This window comes from Arachis hypogaea, chromosome 16 (genome assembly GCF_003086295.3).
Source record: "Arachis hypogaea cultivar Tifrunner chromosome 16, arahy.Tifrunner.gnm2.J5K5, whole genome shotgun sequence".
Classification (NCBI taxonomy): domain Eukaryota; kingdom Viridiplantae; phylum Streptophyta; class Magnoliopsida; order Fabales; family Fabaceae; genus Arachis; species Arachis hypogaea.
The window spans coordinates 149980199-150001646 of NC_092051.1; the positions used below are offsets into that span (position 1 = coordinate 149980199).

General features: G+C 30.3%; 2 protein-coding genes across 10 annotated transcripts; both read left to right on the forward strand.

Annotated features, from left to right (window-relative positions):
• The first annotated feature begins 727 nt into the window (after window positions 1–727).
• On the forward strand, window positions 728–7346 carry LOC112697899 (probable transcription factor KAN4). The gene is made up of 6 exons (XM_025751274.3): window positions 728–1956; window positions 2392–2468; window positions 3458–3494; window positions 3836–3977; window positions 6025–6124; window positions 7002–7346. Exons 1-6 carry the CDS (start codon window positions 1419–1421, stop codon window positions 7182–7184), a joined length of 1077 nt encoding a protein of 358 aa, XP_025607059.1. The 5' UTR covers window positions 728–1418; the 3' UTR covers window positions 7185–7346.
• Window positions 7347–10582: 3236 nt separating this feature from the next.
• On the forward strand, window positions 10583–20907 carry LOC112697900 (uncharacterized). 9 transcript variants are annotated; one of them, XM_072219429.1, is made up of 8 exons: window positions 10583–10914; window positions 11172–11254; window positions 11641–11685; window positions 12100–17034; window positions 17693–17885; window positions 18481–18686; window positions 19402–19680; window positions 20291–20907. In XM_072219429.1, exons 4-5 carry the CDS (start codon window positions 16740–16742, stop codon window positions 17779–17781), a joined length of 384 nt encoding a protein of 127 aa, XP_072075530.1. In that variant the 5' UTR covers window positions 10583–10914; window positions 11172–11254; window positions 11641–11685; window positions 12100–16739; the 3' UTR covers window positions 17782–17885; window positions 18481–18686; window positions 19402–19680; window positions 20291–20907. The 9 variants fall into 9 exon arrangements, with proteins under 9 accessions (XP_072075530.1, XP_072075529.1, XP_072075533.1 ...); XM_072219428.1 differs by having other exon boundaries at window positions 16138–17034; window positions 20291–20792; XM_072219432.1 differs by having other exon boundaries at window positions 11641–17034; window positions 18484–18686.
• Window positions 20908–21448: the final 541 nt, after the last annotated feature.

Below are 21448 nucleotides of genomic sequence, written 5' to 3' on the forward strand. Positions count from 1 at the left end.
TTATATATAAGATAATGCAAAATTTTAGATCTCAATTTTTTTAGTTCATCATCTATATGCACTCCTTGATATAAAATGTTAAGTTTGGAGTAAATTCCCAATTGTATTCCTTAACAAAAACATGAGGATAAAATTGTTTATTGAGATTTAAAATAATAATTTTATAAACAACAACAATAATAAAAGAAATTATAGAAAAACAATGATGATTGTAAATAATGTAAACCATAAATTTAAAAAAGAAAATAAATTAAAAGTTAATCAGATTTTTAATTATTTAATTTTAAATTTTAAAATTTAAAAAATTAGCAATTAGCAATTAAATATATTCACATTACGTACAATTACTTTTAATTTTACCATAATCTTCCGATCTTCGATCTACGCTCAAAACTCGCTGTTAGTGCTGGAGACAGTCATCCCGACGCATCATAACACCGTCGTTTAGCCACTGTATCCCACGCCGATACTGCCTCAGTCTGACTGTGCGCCGTTATCCCTATGCATCCCGTGTAGAAGAGAACTAATTCCGTCCAATTGATTTAGCGTAATAATAATAATAATAATAATAATAATAATAATAATAATAATAATAATAATAATAATAATAATATATTGTGATTTTGAGAAATTATTTTCTTATATACATAATATATAATAATTTGTTTTTTTATGAGAAGGGGTACTGTAGTTTACTACTACTAAATCTAGAAGTATGAAACAAAAAATCTTGGAATTAAATTACACCTGCAGTGTACTATATTACAGATAAGGGAAAATGGACCTTAAGGCAAGAGCCTCTCCTTTTCTCTCACTCCATTATCTTTCTCTTTCTCTTTCTCTTTCTTCTTTCTCTATCTCTGCATTCATACATGCTACTTTCAACACTAATCCTTCACCTTCCATAAATAAACTCACTACCCTTTTTCACTACTACTCCCTCTTCCTCTTTATTAACATGCTTTAATTCATTTATGCACTTCTTTCTTTCTTTCAAGTTTCAACCCTATATATGTAGACTCACTTGAATCCTTAAAAAGCCTATCTTTTTCTCTCCAAAACCAATGCAAATCATCATTCACTCATCATCATATAATCAATTAATTCAACTTTCAACCATTCTTACTATATTAATATATTTACTTCACCATCATTTTTACTTTTTTAATTCCTATTAATTAATTAATTAAATTAACTACTCTCTCTCTCTCTCTTTCTCTCATCCCCTTTTTTATTTCTTCTTTTAATTTGTGTTGTTTAATTTATATCTCTATATATAATTATTACCACTTCATATATATATACACTTATTAGTTCTCTAACAAACCTAGCAAGTAGAGATCTTTCTCTCTATTATTATTATTCTCTCTCTTTTTTTTTTCTATCTATAAATCTATTAGCATCTTGAATTATTCTTCATGTTGACAAATTCTCTTCCATCAATAATGCAAACCTTGTTAGCATCATCACCCCCTAAATTTCAAGGACCAGATTTGTCCTTAAACATAAGCCCTCCATGTGTTAGTGTCTCAGATTCCGAAAACAACAACCTCAACAACAACAACAACATGAACATGAACATGAACATGAACATGTTCCTAAGTAGTAGGAAGAAAATTGTTTACAATGATATAAGTACTAGTTCAACTACTTCAGATTCAGGTGGTAGTAGTTGTGGAAGTGCAAGTGACTTAAGCCATGAAAACAACAACCTTCTTCATCATCAACCTACATTGACCTTAGATTTGAATAATTACCATCATCATCATCAAGGACTTTCTAGAAGCTTCAATAATCACCACCATTTCCAACCTCAAATCTATGGCCGCGAGTTCAAGAGAAGCTCCAGGGTCATTAATGGAGTCAAGAGGAGCGTGAGAGCACCTAGGATGAGATGGACAACAACCCTCCATGCCCATTTTGTTCATGCTGTTCAACTCCTTGGTGGCCATGAAAGTAAGTAATAATTTCATTATTATTATTCTTATTATTATTATTATTATTTGTGGGGAAAAAATGATGCCATGTTATCATTGATAAATTTTACACACGATCTACTAAATTTTAACTTTGAGAAATGGAAAAAATATTGGATAAGTAATTAAAGTAATTATTAATATGATGATGAGAGTGTCTAGCTAATTCATTTTCATTTCTCTTATATATAATCTCTTTTTTTTCTTCTTATTATAAATATGGCAAAAAAATATAATAATAATAATAATAATACGTTTTTAGATCAATATATACTTGATTTACAGATGTACTAGATAAAAGAAAAAAAATAATGATATAGTTTCATCTTTGATGTTAATAAGGTTATTAGTTCTATCCATATATAAGATGAAACTTTTTGAGGGGGTTTGTGATGTCAACATTATATTATTGCAGGGGCAACACCAAAGTCAGTTTTAGAGTTAATGAATGTTAAGGATCTAACCCTAGCACACGTCAAAAGTCACTTACAGGTATATATATATATGTGTGGCCTTCACTATTCCCATATCTCCATTGTCTCCATTGTTTTTCTTTTTCTTTCTTTCTTTCTTATTATGATGATGAGCTATGTATCCGTATTTTTCCTCTTTTTGATTTTCAAATTTAGACACAAATGAAAATTGAAAAGAAAAAGGGACTATATTGTTTGTTGTTTTGGTTAGTTGCCTCCAGTAGTGGGCAAGGTATAGAAACAAGGACTAAGGACAAAAGGGTATCTAGATGGGAAATCTAATAATATTAGCCCTCTGGAAACTTTTTATTTCTTCTCATATATTACTTTTTTTTAATTTAATTTGATAAAATATTTACTTGAATAATTATATCTATGATATATATCTTTGTATATGAATTTTTTTTAGTTTGTGTAAATTTTATATAGATTTTTTTATTTGGAGATTAACAAAAGATTAAATTCTAGAACTTTCAAGTATAAAAACTTTGATATTATGTCATAAAATTTTTTGTCTCAAAAAGTTAAACGAATAAAAAAGTACATAAATGATCATATTTTAACTTTTTATTTTTATATATTATTTTATTTTTAAATTTTAATTATGATTTATCCCTCTTAATTAATTAATTAATTAATATATTTATCTTTATATTTGAACCTTTTTTTAAAATAAAAAATAATTAAGTAAAATAATTTGGTTGATATACTATATATATTAATAAAAATATTATTTACACATTAAAATTATTGACTACTAAAAATTAATTACCATATATTTATATATTTGTATATAAATATGCATAATTTAACTTATTTTTAATGTATTTTTTATATTCGAATGTACATTCTATTTTAGTAGTTGATTTTGGTGGCCGATTTGATTGTAATGTACACTTAACATGATTGATATATTAATTAAAGAAGTGTATAATTTTTTTTACTTGATAATAAATACAAGTTAAATCATTATTTTAATTATTATTTTAATTTGCTGTGATCTTGTAGATGTATAGAACAGTGAAGAGCACTGACAAAAGCACAGGTATAATTTCATGAATTTGTGTGTGATCCTTCTCAAAGGGACCCCATATATAAAATATTTTCTTCATATCTTCCAATACTATCATTATTGTTATTCTCTTTGCTTGTGATCTTTAGTGTGGCAGAGAAACTCCATGATTTTTTTACCCCTCTCTAGATAAGTAGCATAGTACTATATAGTAGTGTTTCCCCTTAAAAACAAAAGGTGGTTTTGGAAGGGACATATATATTATAGGACTGGCACTTCAATTAGTTCTCATGTGAATTATTGATAAGCTTTAATTTGTATGTGTCTGATAAAGCAAGTGCATTGGCTTTTAATGTTGATGGAAAAATTTTCAGGTCATGGCCAGACAGATATGGGTTTAATCCCAATGCCAAGGATTAATAATGTTGCTCATTTGCATGCCAATAATGGAGTTTCAGCTTCTCATGATGATAGACCAAATAATTTACCACATCCACCACAAAATTATTCCCAAAGGTGAATAATAATTAATATCTTGTTTGCCTATTTTGTTTTTCAAAAATAATGTTATGCACGCCTAAATAAAATGTGTATTTATATTTTATAAACTTATATAATATCATGTTTTCCTCTTTAGAAAAGGAAAAAAAAATTTAAAAAAAATTAATTTTGATGTACTGTCATTGTAAAATCATTTTATACGTGTATTCAATCACATAACGTAATATTAGTAAAAATAACTACTTTCTAAAAAAACGGTTATACTTGCACGATTGTATAAAATATCTTATACTGTCAGTATATCAAAATTAAAGTCTTTGAAAAAAATAATAAACGTAAAAATTAACAACTTTTACTCACTCAATATATAATATTTGATTTAATATTTGTGTAATTTTTTTCATATTGCTATTACATAAAAATACATAAATTTTTCCCATATGTATGCCTTTGATTTTATTTTTAAGATGTATGTGCAAATAACTCCAATAATGCTTGGCAGGACAAACATTCTAAGTGTAGTAAAACAAAACTAGAGAACATTATTATTCATCACTTTTTGTTAAGCATCTAATTAATAACGATTTCTCATCCTTGATTGCCTCTTTAATTTGGTCCATGTTGACTTTACAAATAAATTAATGTGAACATAAAAGTATATAAAACTCTAGCAAGTGAATTACCGCTAGTAGTTTAAAATAAAATAAAAGGTAGTAGCATAGCTAGCTAGGTTCAACTATATAGTATACATGCACAAATATTCACAAATGCCTCGTGTTTGGTTTTTTCTTCCCTTTAATACTAGTGTTTGTTTTCAACTTAAGTTTAATTTGCCTTTGTTCTTATCTTTTTGATTTCGGGGTTCAAAGTTCAAACTCCAAAATTAATGACGAGAAACTCTACCAATACATAGATTTTGACGTGCAATAACCTAGGGTTTTAATTTAATTTTATTTAATTTTTCTCCCCATAGGTTTGTGGGTGGTCATTTTCTATATGTGAGCCCTAATGATGCTTTTTTACATTTGATCGTCAATGTATTGATCCCAATGTGTCTATCAAAAAAGTCTAACAATTGATCCAAATCTCAATGTGTTATTTTATTAGTACAATTATTTTCCTTTTTTATTTTAATATATTAGATAAAATATATTTTTTATCCTTAAAATTTAGCAAAAATTTTTAAAATATTTTTAAGTTTTATTTTGTTCAAATTTTATTTCAAAATTTTTCGATTTGCATCAAATATATTTTCGGTGGCTAAATTTTCAAAAAAATTAAGTCCAATCTAACAATAATACATGAAAATTATGCTTGATTTGTTTGTATTGAGAGTTATTCTTATGAAATTGTTGTTGAATTGGTTTTATTTTTTTTTAAATTAGTCGACATGGATATATTTGATGCAATTTGAGAATTTTTGGGATAAAATTGAAATAAACTAAAATTTAAAAATATTTTTAGAGACAAAAATATACTTTACCCTAATAAATTTATAATTTCATTGCCAAGGATTGTGTTTGGTTTATTTACTCGTTAATTTTTTTAGAGGAATTATTAGTAAACATCCTCCATGCAGGCTATGAAATATGAATGAAGGACATTATATTGGATAAATTCATGTTTTGCATTCACTTGCTTAGCATAATTTAATTTGATTTTCTAACATATATTAATATTCCATTAAAAATTTTAACATATTGTTTTTCTTCCCAATAAAAGTTTTATTTTGTATTATTTCATATGTGGGGCTACTCCATAGTAATATTTTGGGAAATTGATGCTAACATTATTTAGATGTTGACCTCTATAATTATTGCTACTATATTTAACCATTAAAAACCTATCTATAATAAAGTGTTAGCGATGCCATTTAATTATACTACACATACAGATTTGGATAATTTTGAATCACTTGGAGTATTGCTTTAATTTGGTTACCTAATTATCTGATGAATTGAGTGCTAAATTGGAGTAACAGTTTGATTTGTTGGTTTATAACAAGTTTTACTATGTACACTAATAGTCTAATACTAATAATAATGTTATGAACTAAAATCAGGTCATGGCAATCATCAATAATGGAGGCAAATACAAACAATAGTAGACAAAAACCCCAACTTGGTTTGACGGATTCTCATACAAAGGGATATGAAACCATGGTAAGTTGAGACAAATTGGGTCAGAAACTGGACCTTTCATGTGGCTTCTAGTGTTGCTATACCTTTCATTACATGTGTTATTTTTTATTTTAATTATTATTATATATATATATATTTGATGATAAATGTTAAATAAAAAAATAATGCTATATATTATTACTCTTTCTTATATCATTAATTAATGGGTAAAGTATATTTTTTGTCTTTGAAGTTTGGCAAAAGTTTTAAAAATACCCCTAAGTTTTATTTTGTTTTAATTTTGTCCCAAAAGTTTTCGATTTGCATGAAATATATCCTCGACGGCTGAAATTTTAAAAAAATTAAGACCAATCTAACAATAATGCATGAAAATTATGCTTGATTTGCTTGTGTTGAGAGGTTGTTCTTATGAAATTATTGTTGAATCGGTCTTAAATTTGTTGAAAAATTAGTCATTAGAGGTATATTTGATACAAATCAAAAATTTTTGGGATAAAATTAAAATAAAATAAAACTTAAGGGTATTTTTTAAACTTTTGTCAAATTTTAGGGACAAAAAATATACTTTACTCTTAATTATTATTCAATTTTAATTAAATGTGTATATAAATTAAAAAGTAATTCAAAAATGTTGAAGTGATAATAAACAAAAAACTGTTTTGGATAATAGGATTGTCAAAATGGGTTATATAAAGTTACTATATATTAATTAGAAAATAATGTTACCCAATTTTACTTAACTAGAAAGTTATTTTTGTGAAAAATTGAAATTTTAGAGATAAATGATAATTTCATATTGGAGGGAATTCTTAACTAGATATTTTATGTGTGATGATATAAAATTGGACATATATAAATATTGATTATTAAACTAATATATAGATATTATGTTAAATAGGTGGAAGAGCACAATTGTGGGGGCATGTCTAATTGCATGAAGGAGAATAAGTTGGATTCTACTTCATTGTCAAGTTCTGATGAGTTGATGCTTGATCTTGAATTCACCCTTGGAAGGCCAAATTGGGAAAAGGAACATCAAAAGGAGTCATCAAGAGTAGAATTAACCCTTCTCAAATGTTAATCAATTAATTAATTGACTAATCACTAATTAATTTCCTTGTCACTAAAAAAATAGTAGTAGTACTACTACTACAACAACAACTAGCTTATATATATTATGATGATGAAGCTAAGTAATTATTATTGTTCCATGTGAATTACTAATGATTTTGTATTGATAGTACATCATCCCCTTTTTTTTATAAATTTTAGAAAGAGAGAGATAGATGCATGGAACTAAATGGGATAATAAAATGTTGCTACAAAACATATGCTCGAGTCCAAAGAGTTTCATGTCTTGTCTTTGATGTCATTTTCAGTGCCAAGAGTGTAAGAATAAAAAGGAAGAAGAGAAGGCCATGGACCATGGCTTATACTTAGGCAAAAGAGATCAGAGGACCCATTTCGGAATTTTTATTTTGGACATGTGGGTAAAGTTTTATGCCACACTATCATCACAATATTGTTCTCATCATATTATCTGTAAAAGAAAAATTATCACCAATTTTGATGTTAGTGAAAAAAAAAAAGAATTTATTTCAAGGGAAAGAAATTAAAGGAAAAAAAAAATCCTAAACGGCTCATGACAATTACTTCGAAAGATAACGAGACCCTTAATAAAAAGATTAGGGACCAGATTGAATGTTTTTTTTGGGGACTCGTAGTCCTTTCGAGGTAATTGTCAGGAATCGGGTGGGGTATTCATTGAAATTAAAGGGATCTATACACCTAAAATAAAGATATAATTCGTGCAGTATTTTCAATCTTTTTTTTATCTTAAAATATCACTACTTATCTTCTTTGTCTAGTTTCCCATATGCTCTTTAGAAGAGGAGAGTAGAAAGAGTAACCTAAACTAAAATTTTTTTTTTGTATTTATTTTGTTGAATTATGATTAAGAATTCTAATTCATCTTTTTAATTATCCTTCTAATACTAAAATGAGAAAAAACTTAAATATGTATGTTATTTTTTAAAAAAATAAAAATATAAAAAATTTAAAACCTTATTTTTCTATTTAAAATAAATTAAAACTCTCAACACATTTTCAGTTTTCCTTCTTTCTTTCTTTTTTTCGGAACCTTCACTCCTTTGGATATTTTTCATTGCTTATTTCTATCTTCTATGAGTTGGCCCATTAAATACTTTCTAGTGGGCCTAATAAGTCGTATTTTGTTGATTTATACACTTTCATAAGCTCTACAAAATGGCCCACAATTGGTATATGAAAATAAATAACATTATTTATACACAAAATATTCGACACTTACATAAAAATATAGTTATTATTAATTAGTTATATATTTAAATTATTTTTTAAATAAAAAAATAAAATATGTGTTAATTGTTAAAAAAATTAAAATTAAAATAGTGTCTATCATAAAAATAACAAGAATGAAAAAATTATACAAATCGAAATTATGTATTTTTGCCACATCATTGAACTAGAGATAATGAAAAGAAAAAAGACAAACAATTACTCCATTAATTCATGAACAACCCTCTATTTACCGGAAAAAGTAATATATATATATATATATATATATATATATATATATATATATAGTGGTTGACTTTTGATGATTCAATTATTTAAATTTAAATAAAATAATAATATGCTTGAGCGAGAGAAAAAAAAGTTTGTTTGAATTTTTTAAACATTTTATTTTTATGTTTAACAACATTTTTATTCTATAAATATAAAAGTGATTTCCGTTCTCAACCTACGTTTACTAAAAATTAAAAATTTTAGTTTTTTCGTTCTATGTATCAATTATATTCTTTATTATTCATATATTTATTATTTTTTTATAATATTTTTTTTAATATTCTCTTATGCATATTATTATTTTTTATAAAATTTCTATTTTTTTGAGTTTTTTAATTTTATTGTTATTTCTTTTTTGCATGGAATATTTTTTTTACTTTGTATTATGATTTTATTAATCCTATTAGAGTACTAAAGAATACTGAGAATATTAAAAAAATATTAAAATTTATTTAAATAATTAAAATAAAATTATAAGATAACATAAAATAATTATTTAAATTCATGTCCTCTTCTGTAATTTTTTATCTAAAAATGATTTTGAATAATGTAATCGAAACATCATGTCTTTTTTTATAATCTATTTTGAATAAAAATTACCAAATATAAACTATATTAATACTAACTCATTTTTAATCAAAATTACTTTTATAAAATCAATTTTATACAAACATCCATTTGCAAACAATAATATAAACACACTTAAGTGACGTCAAAATTGTGATTTTATACATACAGTACAAAATTCAACTTGCGTACATTTAATCGTTATCAACCCATTCATCATCATGACGAATTTGAATTCTCTGATAATTCATAGATGTTTTTTTTTCAAAAGATAAATAATGTCTGCGCACTCCATGATTATTATTTTGTGCTGTGCTTTTCAGTTTTCACAGACAATGAGTTGGAACCCAGAAATTTCTCTGCACCAGCAACATCAAATTGCACCGTGACACTTCATAAATTTCGGTACTACGTAACATCATCACCATTCTGCTAAATTTTTGTCTCTTATTGCTCATAAAGTTTTATACTACAAAAAAATTTTCAATATTTTTTTAGAATTTATTTATATTGTGTCTTAAAAATACATGTTAAAATTGTAAAAAAAGTTTGTATTTAAAATATAAAAAATTTAAATTTTTAATATATTTATTTTATATTTATTAAATAAAAATATTTAAATTTTTTTATAAAGATTAAATTTATCATATATTCTTAAAATACATATTAACTAATTTCTTTGAATATAGAAAAGACTTTAATATAACACTTAATTGTTGTCGTTTCTAATATTTTTTAAAATTATAAGAGTAGAATAATATACCTCTATGTATTGACAATAAGCTTTTTTATATTGTATATTTTAATAAAGAGATGTATTGACACATTATCTCGTTCCTATAATTTTAAAAATTATTATAAAATATAATAACTAAATATTATACCAAAACTTTACTAATAACTAAAAAAATAAACGACACATGTTAGCTAGTTCTTGACAATTCTGCAACTATAGAGAGTGGTACATGAGATAATTAATTAGATGATCTCAACTCATGCATTAATGAAGATGATTATGATCTTGGATTTTTTTTTATGGTCCAGCAACAATTTGGTAAAATAATTGGACTTACACTAAGGTTTTTTTTTTTTTTTTTTTGGTTGCATTATTAAACAAAGATGAAGTGATTAAAATGTATGTGAGGTTGTATTGACAATAGAGTTATAAAGGTTTTTTGTTCTTTTTTTTTGTTTTTTTTTGGTAACTAAAATTATAAAAAATAATTTATTATTACTAAATGTGTGTTTAAATTGAAGTTTATAGATACTAGGTTGCATAAAATTGATTTTGATTAAAAGTGAGATGAGATTAGCTTAGTTTGTTTATCAAGTTTTTAAAAGCTGATTCTCCTTCAACCTTCACCACTTTCTCTTCTTCCTCTCCTCCTTCTTCTCTTACAAGAATTATCCACAGAACCTTCCATTTCCACTCTTCTTCCCTTCTCTTCACTCTCAAACACTTCCAACCCACGACAGCTCATCATCATCATCACCATCAATTTGAGGATCTTCCCCATTTTCTCTCCCTCCTTCCAACTAGAGAGTATTTTTCCCTCGAGCCAGTTCAATTCACTGTCATGTATGATTCACTCTTGGACTCCAAGTCACTGGCTACAGAGTGCTCTTTCCACAATCAGGTCACTGGCTATTTTATTTTATTTTTTATATTTTTCTTCGAGATTTTGAAACTTATATACATATAGATGCATTTAATGGGTAGTGCTAGATATCATGGTTGTTTCATGCAGGTGCTCTCAATTTCTCACTAATTTGCACCTCAATGTTGAAATGTTTTCAACACTTTAGTTTGTTTGCTGTCTTTGAACTCCAATTTTTTTCTTCAACTATCTAAGATTCTGAGTACCTTTTAACACTCACATTCAAATTTTTCCAGGTCTTATTTTTCTATCCTCCATAAAAAAGTGGCCTCTTAAATGCAAGGATCTTCTCTCTTTTTGCTTCCCTGGAATACTGGAGGTTAGGTGTATGGTTAATGAACTTTTATCTTTCCCCATATTCAAATCAACAGCTAATGATATTCTTACTTGTATTTAAACTCTTGTCAACAGTAGTTTATATATGTATTTGTACAGTGAGCAGTAATAAAGTCTTCTACTTGTTTCTCTTACAATTTTCTTAATGTTCATACGATCATTTAGTTAAGTTTCAGTGTTTTTGGTTTCAATTATGGTCCATTGAGTGAACCCCTTCCATGAGTGAGTTGAATGAAATTCTTTTTGGGCAGGTATTTGTGCTATGCAATACTTACATTAGTTTTAGTTTTAGCACAACTTTTAGCTTTTAGTTGGATGTTTATCTAAGTGGTTAAACATTGATAACAAGTGCTCTGCTGTATATTGCAGGAATGCATCAAACAAAGGGATCTATTATTTGTGTTCAGGTTACAGGTATGTGAAGCTATCTTATTTTAACAAAGGCAGCCTTTTCCAACCGTGTTTTAAAACTATATGTAGCAATTTATTCTACTATATTACTCTTATAAATTATAAATATTATTTTATGATACTTAGCCACCTGAAGAGGTTTTGCTGCACCAATGTTAGTTTAGATCTTTGCGTAGAACCTTTATCTAATCATCTTGTCAGCATTTAAAATGGTAAATTGGTTATGAATTCTGCCTCCTGTGCTACAGCCTACAAAAGCCAGCTTCGTTATGCTAGTGCTAGTTGTGTATTTATTACTCCACCCTAGCTAGAACTAGAACTAAGAATTCTCTGGTGCTATTATGAGGCTAAAAAATTTTAATACGGGAAAAGGAGGTGAGTTTTTGCTGGAAATTAGCGTTTTTGGTGTATATACAGGTGGGTCGACGATGCAGAATTGCATGTACAAGTACAACACGTATGCAACGTGCTGACCCAGCACGCATGTAACGTTTGGACACTTGTCCAAATCCCATGCAACACGCACCATCCGTGATGGACACGTGGCATACATCCAGGCAACACGCACCTTGCGTGTTTGCCACGTGTCAGGCATGCAAGCGATACGCACCTTGCATGTTGTACATGTGTCAGATATTGGTTGGATGGCATTGCAACACATAATCTGCGAGGTGAGTTCTTCGCCTGTAAAAACTGAATCTTGTTACCATTTTACTTCATTGTGAGAGAGGTGTTCTCCTGCACAGTTGGCGTGATGGAGGGCACTGCAAATATAGTGGTTTACCACAACGGTGAGGTTATACGAAATACATATGAGATGGTGAGTTTTGCGTTTGAGAATACATTTTTGTTTGTGGTTCCGTGCACTATAACGTTCGCGAAACTACAGTATGGGTTCTGTCAGAGCATAGAGACTGATGGTTTAAAGAGGGTGATCAACATTCTGTACAGGAGTCGGTTGTCGTATTTGGCAGTCTGATACAGTTTGAGGTTATGTTGATCGTTGACGAAACAAGTATTCAGCGGATGTTTCATATTCACCAGCAAACTTAGGTGCAACACCCAAGTATTGAGTTGTATGTCGAGTTTAGATATATAGTTGCGGATGAGGTTCAACATGACCTAGATGTGCAAGATGATAGAGCTGAAGCGTATGAAGGAATGAACAATGATAGCGACGAGGAGTTAAAAGCTACATACGAAGCCGGTGACGAGGACGAGGATGGCTTTTTTTTTGTTGGGGGGTGGATGTAGTCGCGGAAACTTAAGTGGTTCCACCTGCAGTTAGTCAACCGATGGGCGTTCCACCTTTTATACGTAGCTTGGATATTGACGCCATGCATGCACCGGAGTTCCTGGAATATGCGAACATCAGTACGTGAGTAGTGGCCAGTATGTTTCCTTGTTTTTCGTTTCACGGATTGATTCTGAGGACGGAGAGTTCAGAATCAGAATGGAATACGGTTCTAGAAATCAGTCATTGCGGCAATTCTGAGTTACACTATCTTCAGAGGAGTCAATTATGTTTATGAATCCGAGTTACAGACATTCTATGCAAAGTGCAAGAGTTATGTACATGGGTGTGACTGGCTTATTTGAGCCAGCTTGATACAGAAGAAAGCTTGTTGGGAGATTCAAAGATATAACGAGAGACATACGTGTTCTATGGGAACGATCTTTCAGGATCACTCCAAGTTAGACTCGGATACGATTGCCGAGGCTATGAAGCTGTTGGTTGAGTCCGACCCATCCATAAAGGTGAAATCTATGATTGCGAAAGTCCAAGCAAGATTCGACTACACTATTAGTTACTGAAAGGCTTGGTTGGCAAAGCAAAATTTGATAGCAAAAGTTTTCGGTGGATGGAAAGAATCTTACCAAGCTTTGCCGTTGTGGTTCTCGGCAATGGTTCAAAAGATGCTTGCTTCACAAGTCCAAATGGAAACACGACTCCTGTATAATGGGAGTCAGGAGGTAGACGGTATTAGGATACTTCATCGGGTATTCTGGAATTTTAATCCTTGCATAAAAGCTTTCAAATATTGCAAGCCGCTGGTTCAGGTTGACGGCACCCACCTATACAGAAAATATAAAAGGTTTCCTTTTGGTTGCAGTTGCGCAAGATGGGAATCAAAACATTGTGCCGATTGCTTTTGCCATTGTGGAGGGTGAGACTGTTGATACGTGAAACTTTTATCTCAGTAATTTACGAACGCATGTGGTAAGAAGAGATGGCGAGGATATAATCTCGGATCGTCATGAGTTAATTCGAGCTGCAGTAAATCGCAGCGGAGATGATTGAAAATCTCCAAGAGCATGGTGGATGTTTTGTATTCGGCACATTGGCAGCAACTTTTTAAGGGAATTCAAGGTCCCGTACTTGCAAATGCTTGTGATCAACATTGGGTATTCAAGGACAGTGGAGGAATATAACGTCAACTACAAGAGGTTGCAAAAACGAGGTGAGGCATATGTTCGTTGATTCGACAACATTGAACGTCCTCATAGTTATTGGCATTTGACGAGTGGCATTGATAGGGTCACATGACGACAAACCCTGTCGAGTGCATTAATTCAGTATTGAAGGGTGTCCGAAATATTCCGATCGAGGCGCTCGTCCGAGCAACATATTATTGGTTGAACGAGTTATTTACGTGAAAGAGTATTGAGGCTCACCAGCATAAGCGCGCTGGATTTACTTACTCTGAGTTTGCCACGCAGCGCATAGAGGCAAATATGCAACATGCAGGAAACATCGTTGTGAACCAGTTCGATAGAAGAAACGAGGTGTTTGGGGTGCGCGAAATGCCTAGTGAAAGAGTGTTAGTTGTTGATCTTGCGCGACGGAGGTGCGACTGTGGGCATTTTCAGTTGGAGCGACTTCCAAGTCGCCAAGTTATTACTTGCTGTGCCAATCAACAACTGTATTGGTAGGTGTATGTTAGCGATGTATACAAGATGTCAGAGATTCGCAAGGTCTATAGAATTGAGTTTGTCCCGTTAGGCGACATGGACTCATGGAGACATAGCCTGACTACCCGGGACCAACGATGGTCGCAAATCTTGCTTTGAGACGAACGTCAAAAAGGTTGTCCCAAATCGACTCGCTATCTGAATGAAATGGATTCACGTGAAATGCGTGGTCTCCGAGTGTGCCGTCTTTGTGGGAGACAAGGTCATTGTCGTAGTAGATGTCCTCGACAGGCTCTGGGTGACTAAGAAGTCATGACTACTATCGATACAACCGGTCACAACCTCTCCATCAATCGGTAGGCTGAATATGTGTAACACGTTATCGAGTGTCACTGTAACCTCACCGACTGGTATTACAAGCATATGGGTCTCCGGCCGCCACTTTTCCACAAGAGTAGATAGCATCGCGGAATGCTCTCTTATCACTCCAACTCTCGAGAGCTGGTAGAATCCAGTGGTTCGTAAGGCCAGTTTAACCTCCGGATGACACGTCTCCAGCTGGTCAAACTTACGGGACAGAAAATTCCTATTAGCCTAGTACAATTCAACCGAAATATAAATTACAAATTATGAAAATTAAAAAATATAAATTACAATAAAATTAAAAAAACATTAAAACATAAATTACAAAATAATTATATAAAATTCGAAAAATTATATTTATTATATTTATATTAATTATTAAAATTAATAATTACGAACTAGTACAAAATACAAATATCATAAAATAAAAGAAAATAAAAAGTAATTATAGAAAATTTGATATTTTTTATATCCATTTATATTATTCCAATAAATCTATTAATCATAGACTAAAAAATAATAATATCATAACAGAAAATAAAAAATACTTATTCAAATTAGAATATAATAATTTTATAACAGAAAATAAAAACATAATTACAAAAAAGCTGAAATACTTATATTATTTATTAATTTTACACATTACTTAATAAATTAAAATGATATTATTTCCGATTAATAATAACATCATTATAGAATATCTGGTAAAAAAATGAAAAAGTTATCTTATTTAATAATTTCAATAAAAAGAATTTTTAACATAAGAAAAAAATAAATATATAATAATGAAATTCTAAAAAAAATATTTTATCAATAGTTCTATTACTTTCACATATTACAGATTAACATATTAAATGATAATAATATTATAACAAAAAAAAATTGTGACATAGTTTAGTACTTTTTGTGTTTAGTAAATATTGTGGACTTATTATTGAAATTGTGAATTTAATGAAATATTTTATTTTGTTATAGTTAATTTTATTATTATATTTATGTTATATTATAGTAAATTCATTCTCTTTCTATGATATTGAGCAATTGAGAACTTAACATTCTATTTTCTTCATTTGCAGAACTTAGTTATTGATTACCCCTTTAACAGGTTTCCTTAGTTAAATTTGTTTTAACTGCCACAATTTACATGGTTTAAGCTTAATTTTCATGTATACCTTGCAGCAACTTGTATTTGAGCTTGAGGGCACGACAGTTGGTGATGCAACAAAGTTGAATGAAAGGAAATTGGTTAAAGTGGAAGTTTATAATCATATTCTGTGTTTCATGTCCTATGATAATTGTAATCAAGTTTTTTTTTTTTATTATTATAGATATTTTGTTTTATTAAATATTCTCGTCACCCGCTATTGTTATAAAATATAAATTATCAAAAAGAAAGAGAAGAAAAGGCTAATGATGTTTTTTATGCAGTATGAGCTTTTGATTTTTTTGGAGTATGTTTATATGAATTACAGGTGGTGCCCTGTGGAATATAGGGTTGACAACAAGAGATGATACCTTGTACTTCACACACGGTTGGAAACAGTTTGTGAAAGATCACTCCTTGATAGAGAATGATTTCCTGGTCTTTAAGTCCAATGGTGAATCAACATTCGATGTTCTAATATTCGATGGGAAGAACTTCTGCGAGAAGGCTGCTGCTTATTTCGTTCGAAATGTCAGAAACGGGAATCCGGAAAATGGGGTTGGACGCTTGACAATGAGAAAAGACACTGAGAACTCTAATGCTGGTGTAGAATGTGCATCACCTCAGAAATCTGTGCATGTTAACAGTTTCCCAGTGCCAGACACTGCCTGTACGCACCGAACCTCCTAGTGAAAGAGATTTTAATGGCGATGTTGAATTCTCCACCCCTAAACAAGTTGTTGATGTAGATGGTGATGCCGGTGTTGAAGTTGATGCTAATGGAGTGATGATGTCAGAAGGTCGCACCCACACTACTGGTAAAAGAATTAGGAAGCCGACTCGAGCTTTTAACCATTTCCAAACTAAGAGGAGACCAGTAAGGGTGACAAAAACATCTAATGCACATAAGGAAGTAGGAAACGTGGTAATCGGTAAAGTTCTACTCTTCAAATAAGAATAGAATACCTTGTGTTTCATTTTATGGACATTATATCTTCAGAAAGCAAAATGTCACAAAGTTTCAAATGGTTAGCAATTCCAACTTCAAGTAGTTGAGCACTGCACTTTTGACTTAAGCATTTGTTTGAAACACAAACTAGTTTTTCTAAAATATTGGACTTTGGTTGACTTCTAAATGAAGCAAATCTCCCTTCAAATATGGTATATTATATGATGTATATTAGATAATTTGCTAGAATCTTAGAAAAATGATGTATATTATATGATGTAGTTACATTATGGATTGTGATTTCATATTTTTATTTATGTTATATCTCTCTGTACGTATACCTATATCCTAATTTTTGCAAAATTTTCATATCCTTTTCCCATATCCATACCTAGTACTGGTTAAGTAGCTTCAAATGTATTTTGTAGACTTGTAGTCTGAAACTTAACTAGAGTTTTATATCAAAACTATACATCAGTCTAAGCATTACCTATTAAGTGGCGTTGGTGCAACTTAAACCATCCGAATAGTAACAGCTGCTCTTTCTTGAGAATTAGGTTCTTTGCAAATGTTTATTTCAATTTGAATTAGTATTTTAGCTGTCTAATGATATGATACCTTACTGTTGCTCATATTAACAGATGCAGATGCACATCCTGAACCTGCTTCCGCGGGTAAAAGTGAGGGTGGGAATTATGAATTATGTCTCACAGAGGAGGCCTGTCACTGAAGAAGAGATGAATAGTACCCTTCAGATGGCTAAGGCAACATGTACCGATGACAGCCTCTGGTGTTGTCATGCGACCAACGCATGTTTATAAGAGATTCTTCGTGGTAATAATTTGCCTCCTCAGCTTTCCTTGTTAGGATTTGTTTTTGGTTTAGGTTCTAATGTGCCATGAGTTTTTGCTTTCAGTTTTATCCCAATACTAAACCGGTTATTTAAACTTTGGTCTTAATATATACTATCCTGAGTAGCCTTCTTTTCTTGTGAAACTTGGGCCTCTTTTTTTCTGTTTTCACTTTTTATTTGGAGCTATCAATGAAATGCAAAAACATCTTTTTTGAAGATGCTTTTATAATGTGTTTATTGATTTGCCAACTTTAAATAAAACAACACTTTATAAATATCAAAATCTAACCTAACTCATCATTAAGGTCAAAAAAAATCATCACATGAAATAATTATATATTTCATGGATACTTTTTTTTTAATGTTTTTGGTTTTCAAGGTTTTGTGAAGGGAAATATGAAATAAAAGATATGATTTATCATTTTCATTGAATTCAGCTTTTTTCTCTCCAACAATTTCTGAAAAACAAAGGGGAAAAAATGAAATGAAAACAGATTCCAATCAGACCTGGGTGCGATTGGTTTTTACTCTATCTATTGCTATTAAACTAATTGTTTTATCTTTTGTTGTTACCAGTAGCTCCCGAATAAGTGGACCCTAGAAACACCGGAGGACTGAGCGGAGGGTGGAAACGCTTTACCCTGGAAGAGTACAACGTGTGTGTTTTCAAACCGGAGGCCTGATGAACAACACATTGATCTTGGATGTCAACATTTTCAGAGTTGTTGAGGAGATTAAGCCTTTGACACAAGTGAGAGCTGCAGGATCAGCCAAAAAGAGTGGTAAGAAAAAGGCCTTAAAGGCCATCCAAATATAATAGAACCTCTCTTGTTATCCCATCTTTGTGGATATTTCATGTTATCTTGAATTAGTGTAATTTATTGTTGGAAGTGTAATGTACCTTAAAAAAAATAATTTAATAATTAATTCATTAATTTGTTTAAATAAGTATTAGAATTTAAATATTATTTTGTGTATATAATAATTTATTAAAAATAATTTTTAAAATTTGACAAACAAGTATTTTAATAAATTTTTTAAAAAATATTATAAATAAAAAATTTAATTTTAATATACTGACAATAATTTTTTATATAATATCTAATTAAATTCATATATTTAGATTAATTTTAAGTGATATATTTAAAAATTAATTAATTTTGATAAAGTAATCATCCTTAATGTAATGTATATATCAAACTCTTTAATTTGTTTTTGTTCACAATATTTTTTAAAAGACTAATTCGTTGGCAGATCAGTTCTTTATTTAAAGGTTTGTTATTGATCAAAGAATTGTTACATATATAAGTCGAAATTCAAATTTTAGTAAATTAACTACTAAATCAACCCCATACTTATTTAAGTAGACTAATGATTATCTACCAAATCACAAATTTATAAACTTTTTTTTTTCTTTGGTCTTGGTTATTTTTTGGTTTATGTTAAATCGTTTTTTTTTGCCAGAATATTAAACTCTTTTGTATATATTTTTTTTAGGCTAAGTTAGCCCAATAGGCACAGCGCTCCGCGCGGGCTCTCTCTCTCCCTCTCTCTCATTTGGCGCGCGAATACAGAAGTTAAGCTATACACTCTCACCTCTCACTCACTCAGTCACTGAATCATGACTTAGGTTTCTCGAAACTTCCGATTTCTTACTCGATCACTCTTCTGCTTCTTTTTCTTCCAATCTCTGGCGGAGGTTACTCTCTCTCCCGGCGGCAACCTGCTTCTTCTTCCGCTCTTCGTCTCCGGCGATCGCATCTCGTCTTCTTTGCGGTACGTGTCACGGATGTGCTTTTGTTTTGTCTTTTCTAATCATCATTAATTTTTAAACATTGTTCACGATATTTTTACTCTTACCTTGATCCTAATATGATTGGAGAGTGAATTTGTTCAGAACTCTATGCTTATATTCAAGCAAGAGATTGGTCAATTGCTTTACTTTCTTTGACTGCATAGTACATTTTGATGAATTTGAACTTAATAATCGATGAATTACTTTACTTCCTTTTTCTTGTATATTACATGTTTGTTGAATTGCTAGGCCTAAACTTAGTTGCTGATTTTTAAGAAGCATTGCTTCCTTGCACATTACATGTTTGATGAATTGCTTTGTATTATAAATATTAGTAGCGGAACCTAATAATCAGTGAATTGCATCACTTCCTTTCTCTTGTACATTACATGTTTGTTGAATTGCTATGCCTAAACTTAGTTGTTGATTTTTTAATAGCATTGCTTCCTTGATATTTAAACAGAGTGCATTTGAATGTTACTAACTTTGGACCTTAATCAGAATTCAGAATTGTCAATAAAAAGGATGAGTTCAGCTATCATTAGTGAAAATGAAAATTTTCTTGAAATTTTTGTTGAAATTTTTTTTTAGGTTTAGCCATATCAATGGCTTGTGCTGGGCAGTTTTATTGTGAGTTTCTAGACGAAGAGACAGACAACGGAGGTCAACTAGTAGACATTGGATTTGGTGGTCAGGAATATAAGGCAGTGATTCATGAGTTTGAAGAATCTGCCGACATTGCTTTTATAAAAGGATGGTACCAAACACAGGTTATCTGTCATTCAGACCATGGCAATTGTCTACAAATGCACCATCTCGATGTCTCGGAAAGAAGGGCAATAACGGACGGTTATAAAGGCAGCTTAAGCACTTGGTGGTCGAATATCAGGGACGAACTTATACAAATATTCCAGCCAATTTTTGCAACATTGAAGAATATGTTTTTGGAAGTATCATGGTAAATTGAGTATACACAACATCAAAGTTGGATTTTCCGGGAGCGGGCAGTTGCATGCTATTTTAACAGATATAGAATGCCGGAATGATGGGACTAGTACTGAATACATTCAAGACAAACAACTGCTTGATGTTAAGGTGCTCAGATCAATCATTTACCAGATTATTAATCTTCCTTTTGAAGCCGGTAACGAGCCTCACATTGCTGAAGTGGAAGAATCGTATCATCAACTTGATTTTCTCGAAAAAAATATGAAGCCAGGTATAATTTTTTGTCTTTTCTAATTGTGTGTGTGCTTTTTTTGTTAAACTTACATTTTAATGCATATAAATCCAAATATTTACTTTTAAAAAAGAATATTTAAAATGCAAATTAACCTTGGGCTATGAAAGCAAGCTAAGAGAGTATATTTAAAATGCAAATTAACTTTTTTTGACATCAAATGATTTTTTTTCTTTGTTAAACTGACATATTTTAATTTAGGAAAATTACCCCCTTAACAATAAGGTGGGGGATGACCCAAGTGTTCTTTTGGAGCGTACCGAAGAAAATCCATTTTCTGAACACAGTCTATTGGCTGATGTTCAGAAATGGGATACTCCCAGCTACAGCTTTTGGTTATGTTAGCAGTTCGTTTTTCCGATGGCAGTTTAATGAAAACATACATCCAGAATTCTCCAGAATATACCACTACCGTGGAAATTCCGATCAATATTCTTCAAATCGTGCCATAGTAAAGTTCTATAGGAACTGCATCCAACATTTTGTATTCAGGAAACCCAAGATGGAGC

Bases quoted from the DNA above. Each gene is read 5' to 3' on its own strand.
- LOC112697900 (XM_072219432.1), top strand. From the start codon at position 16,740: ATGTTAACAGTTTCCCAGTGCCAGACACTGCCTGTACGCACCGAACCT. The intron at 17,035-17,692 runs GTAAAGTTCTAC...TCATATTAACAG, and splicing joins AGTAGGAAACGTGGTAATCG to ATGCAGATGCACATCCTGAA.
- LOC112697899 (XM_025751274.3), top strand. From the start codon at position 1,419: ATGTTGACAAATTCTCTTCCATCAATAATGCAAACCTTGTTAGCATCA. The intron at 3,978-6,024 runs GTGAATAATAAT...AACTAAAATCAG, and splicing joins CCACAAAATTATTCCCAAAG to GTCATGGCAATCATCAATAA. The intron at 6,125-7,001 runs GTAAGTTGAGAC...TATGTTAAATAG, and splicing joins CAAAGGGATATGAAACCATG to GTGGAAGAGCACAATTGTGG.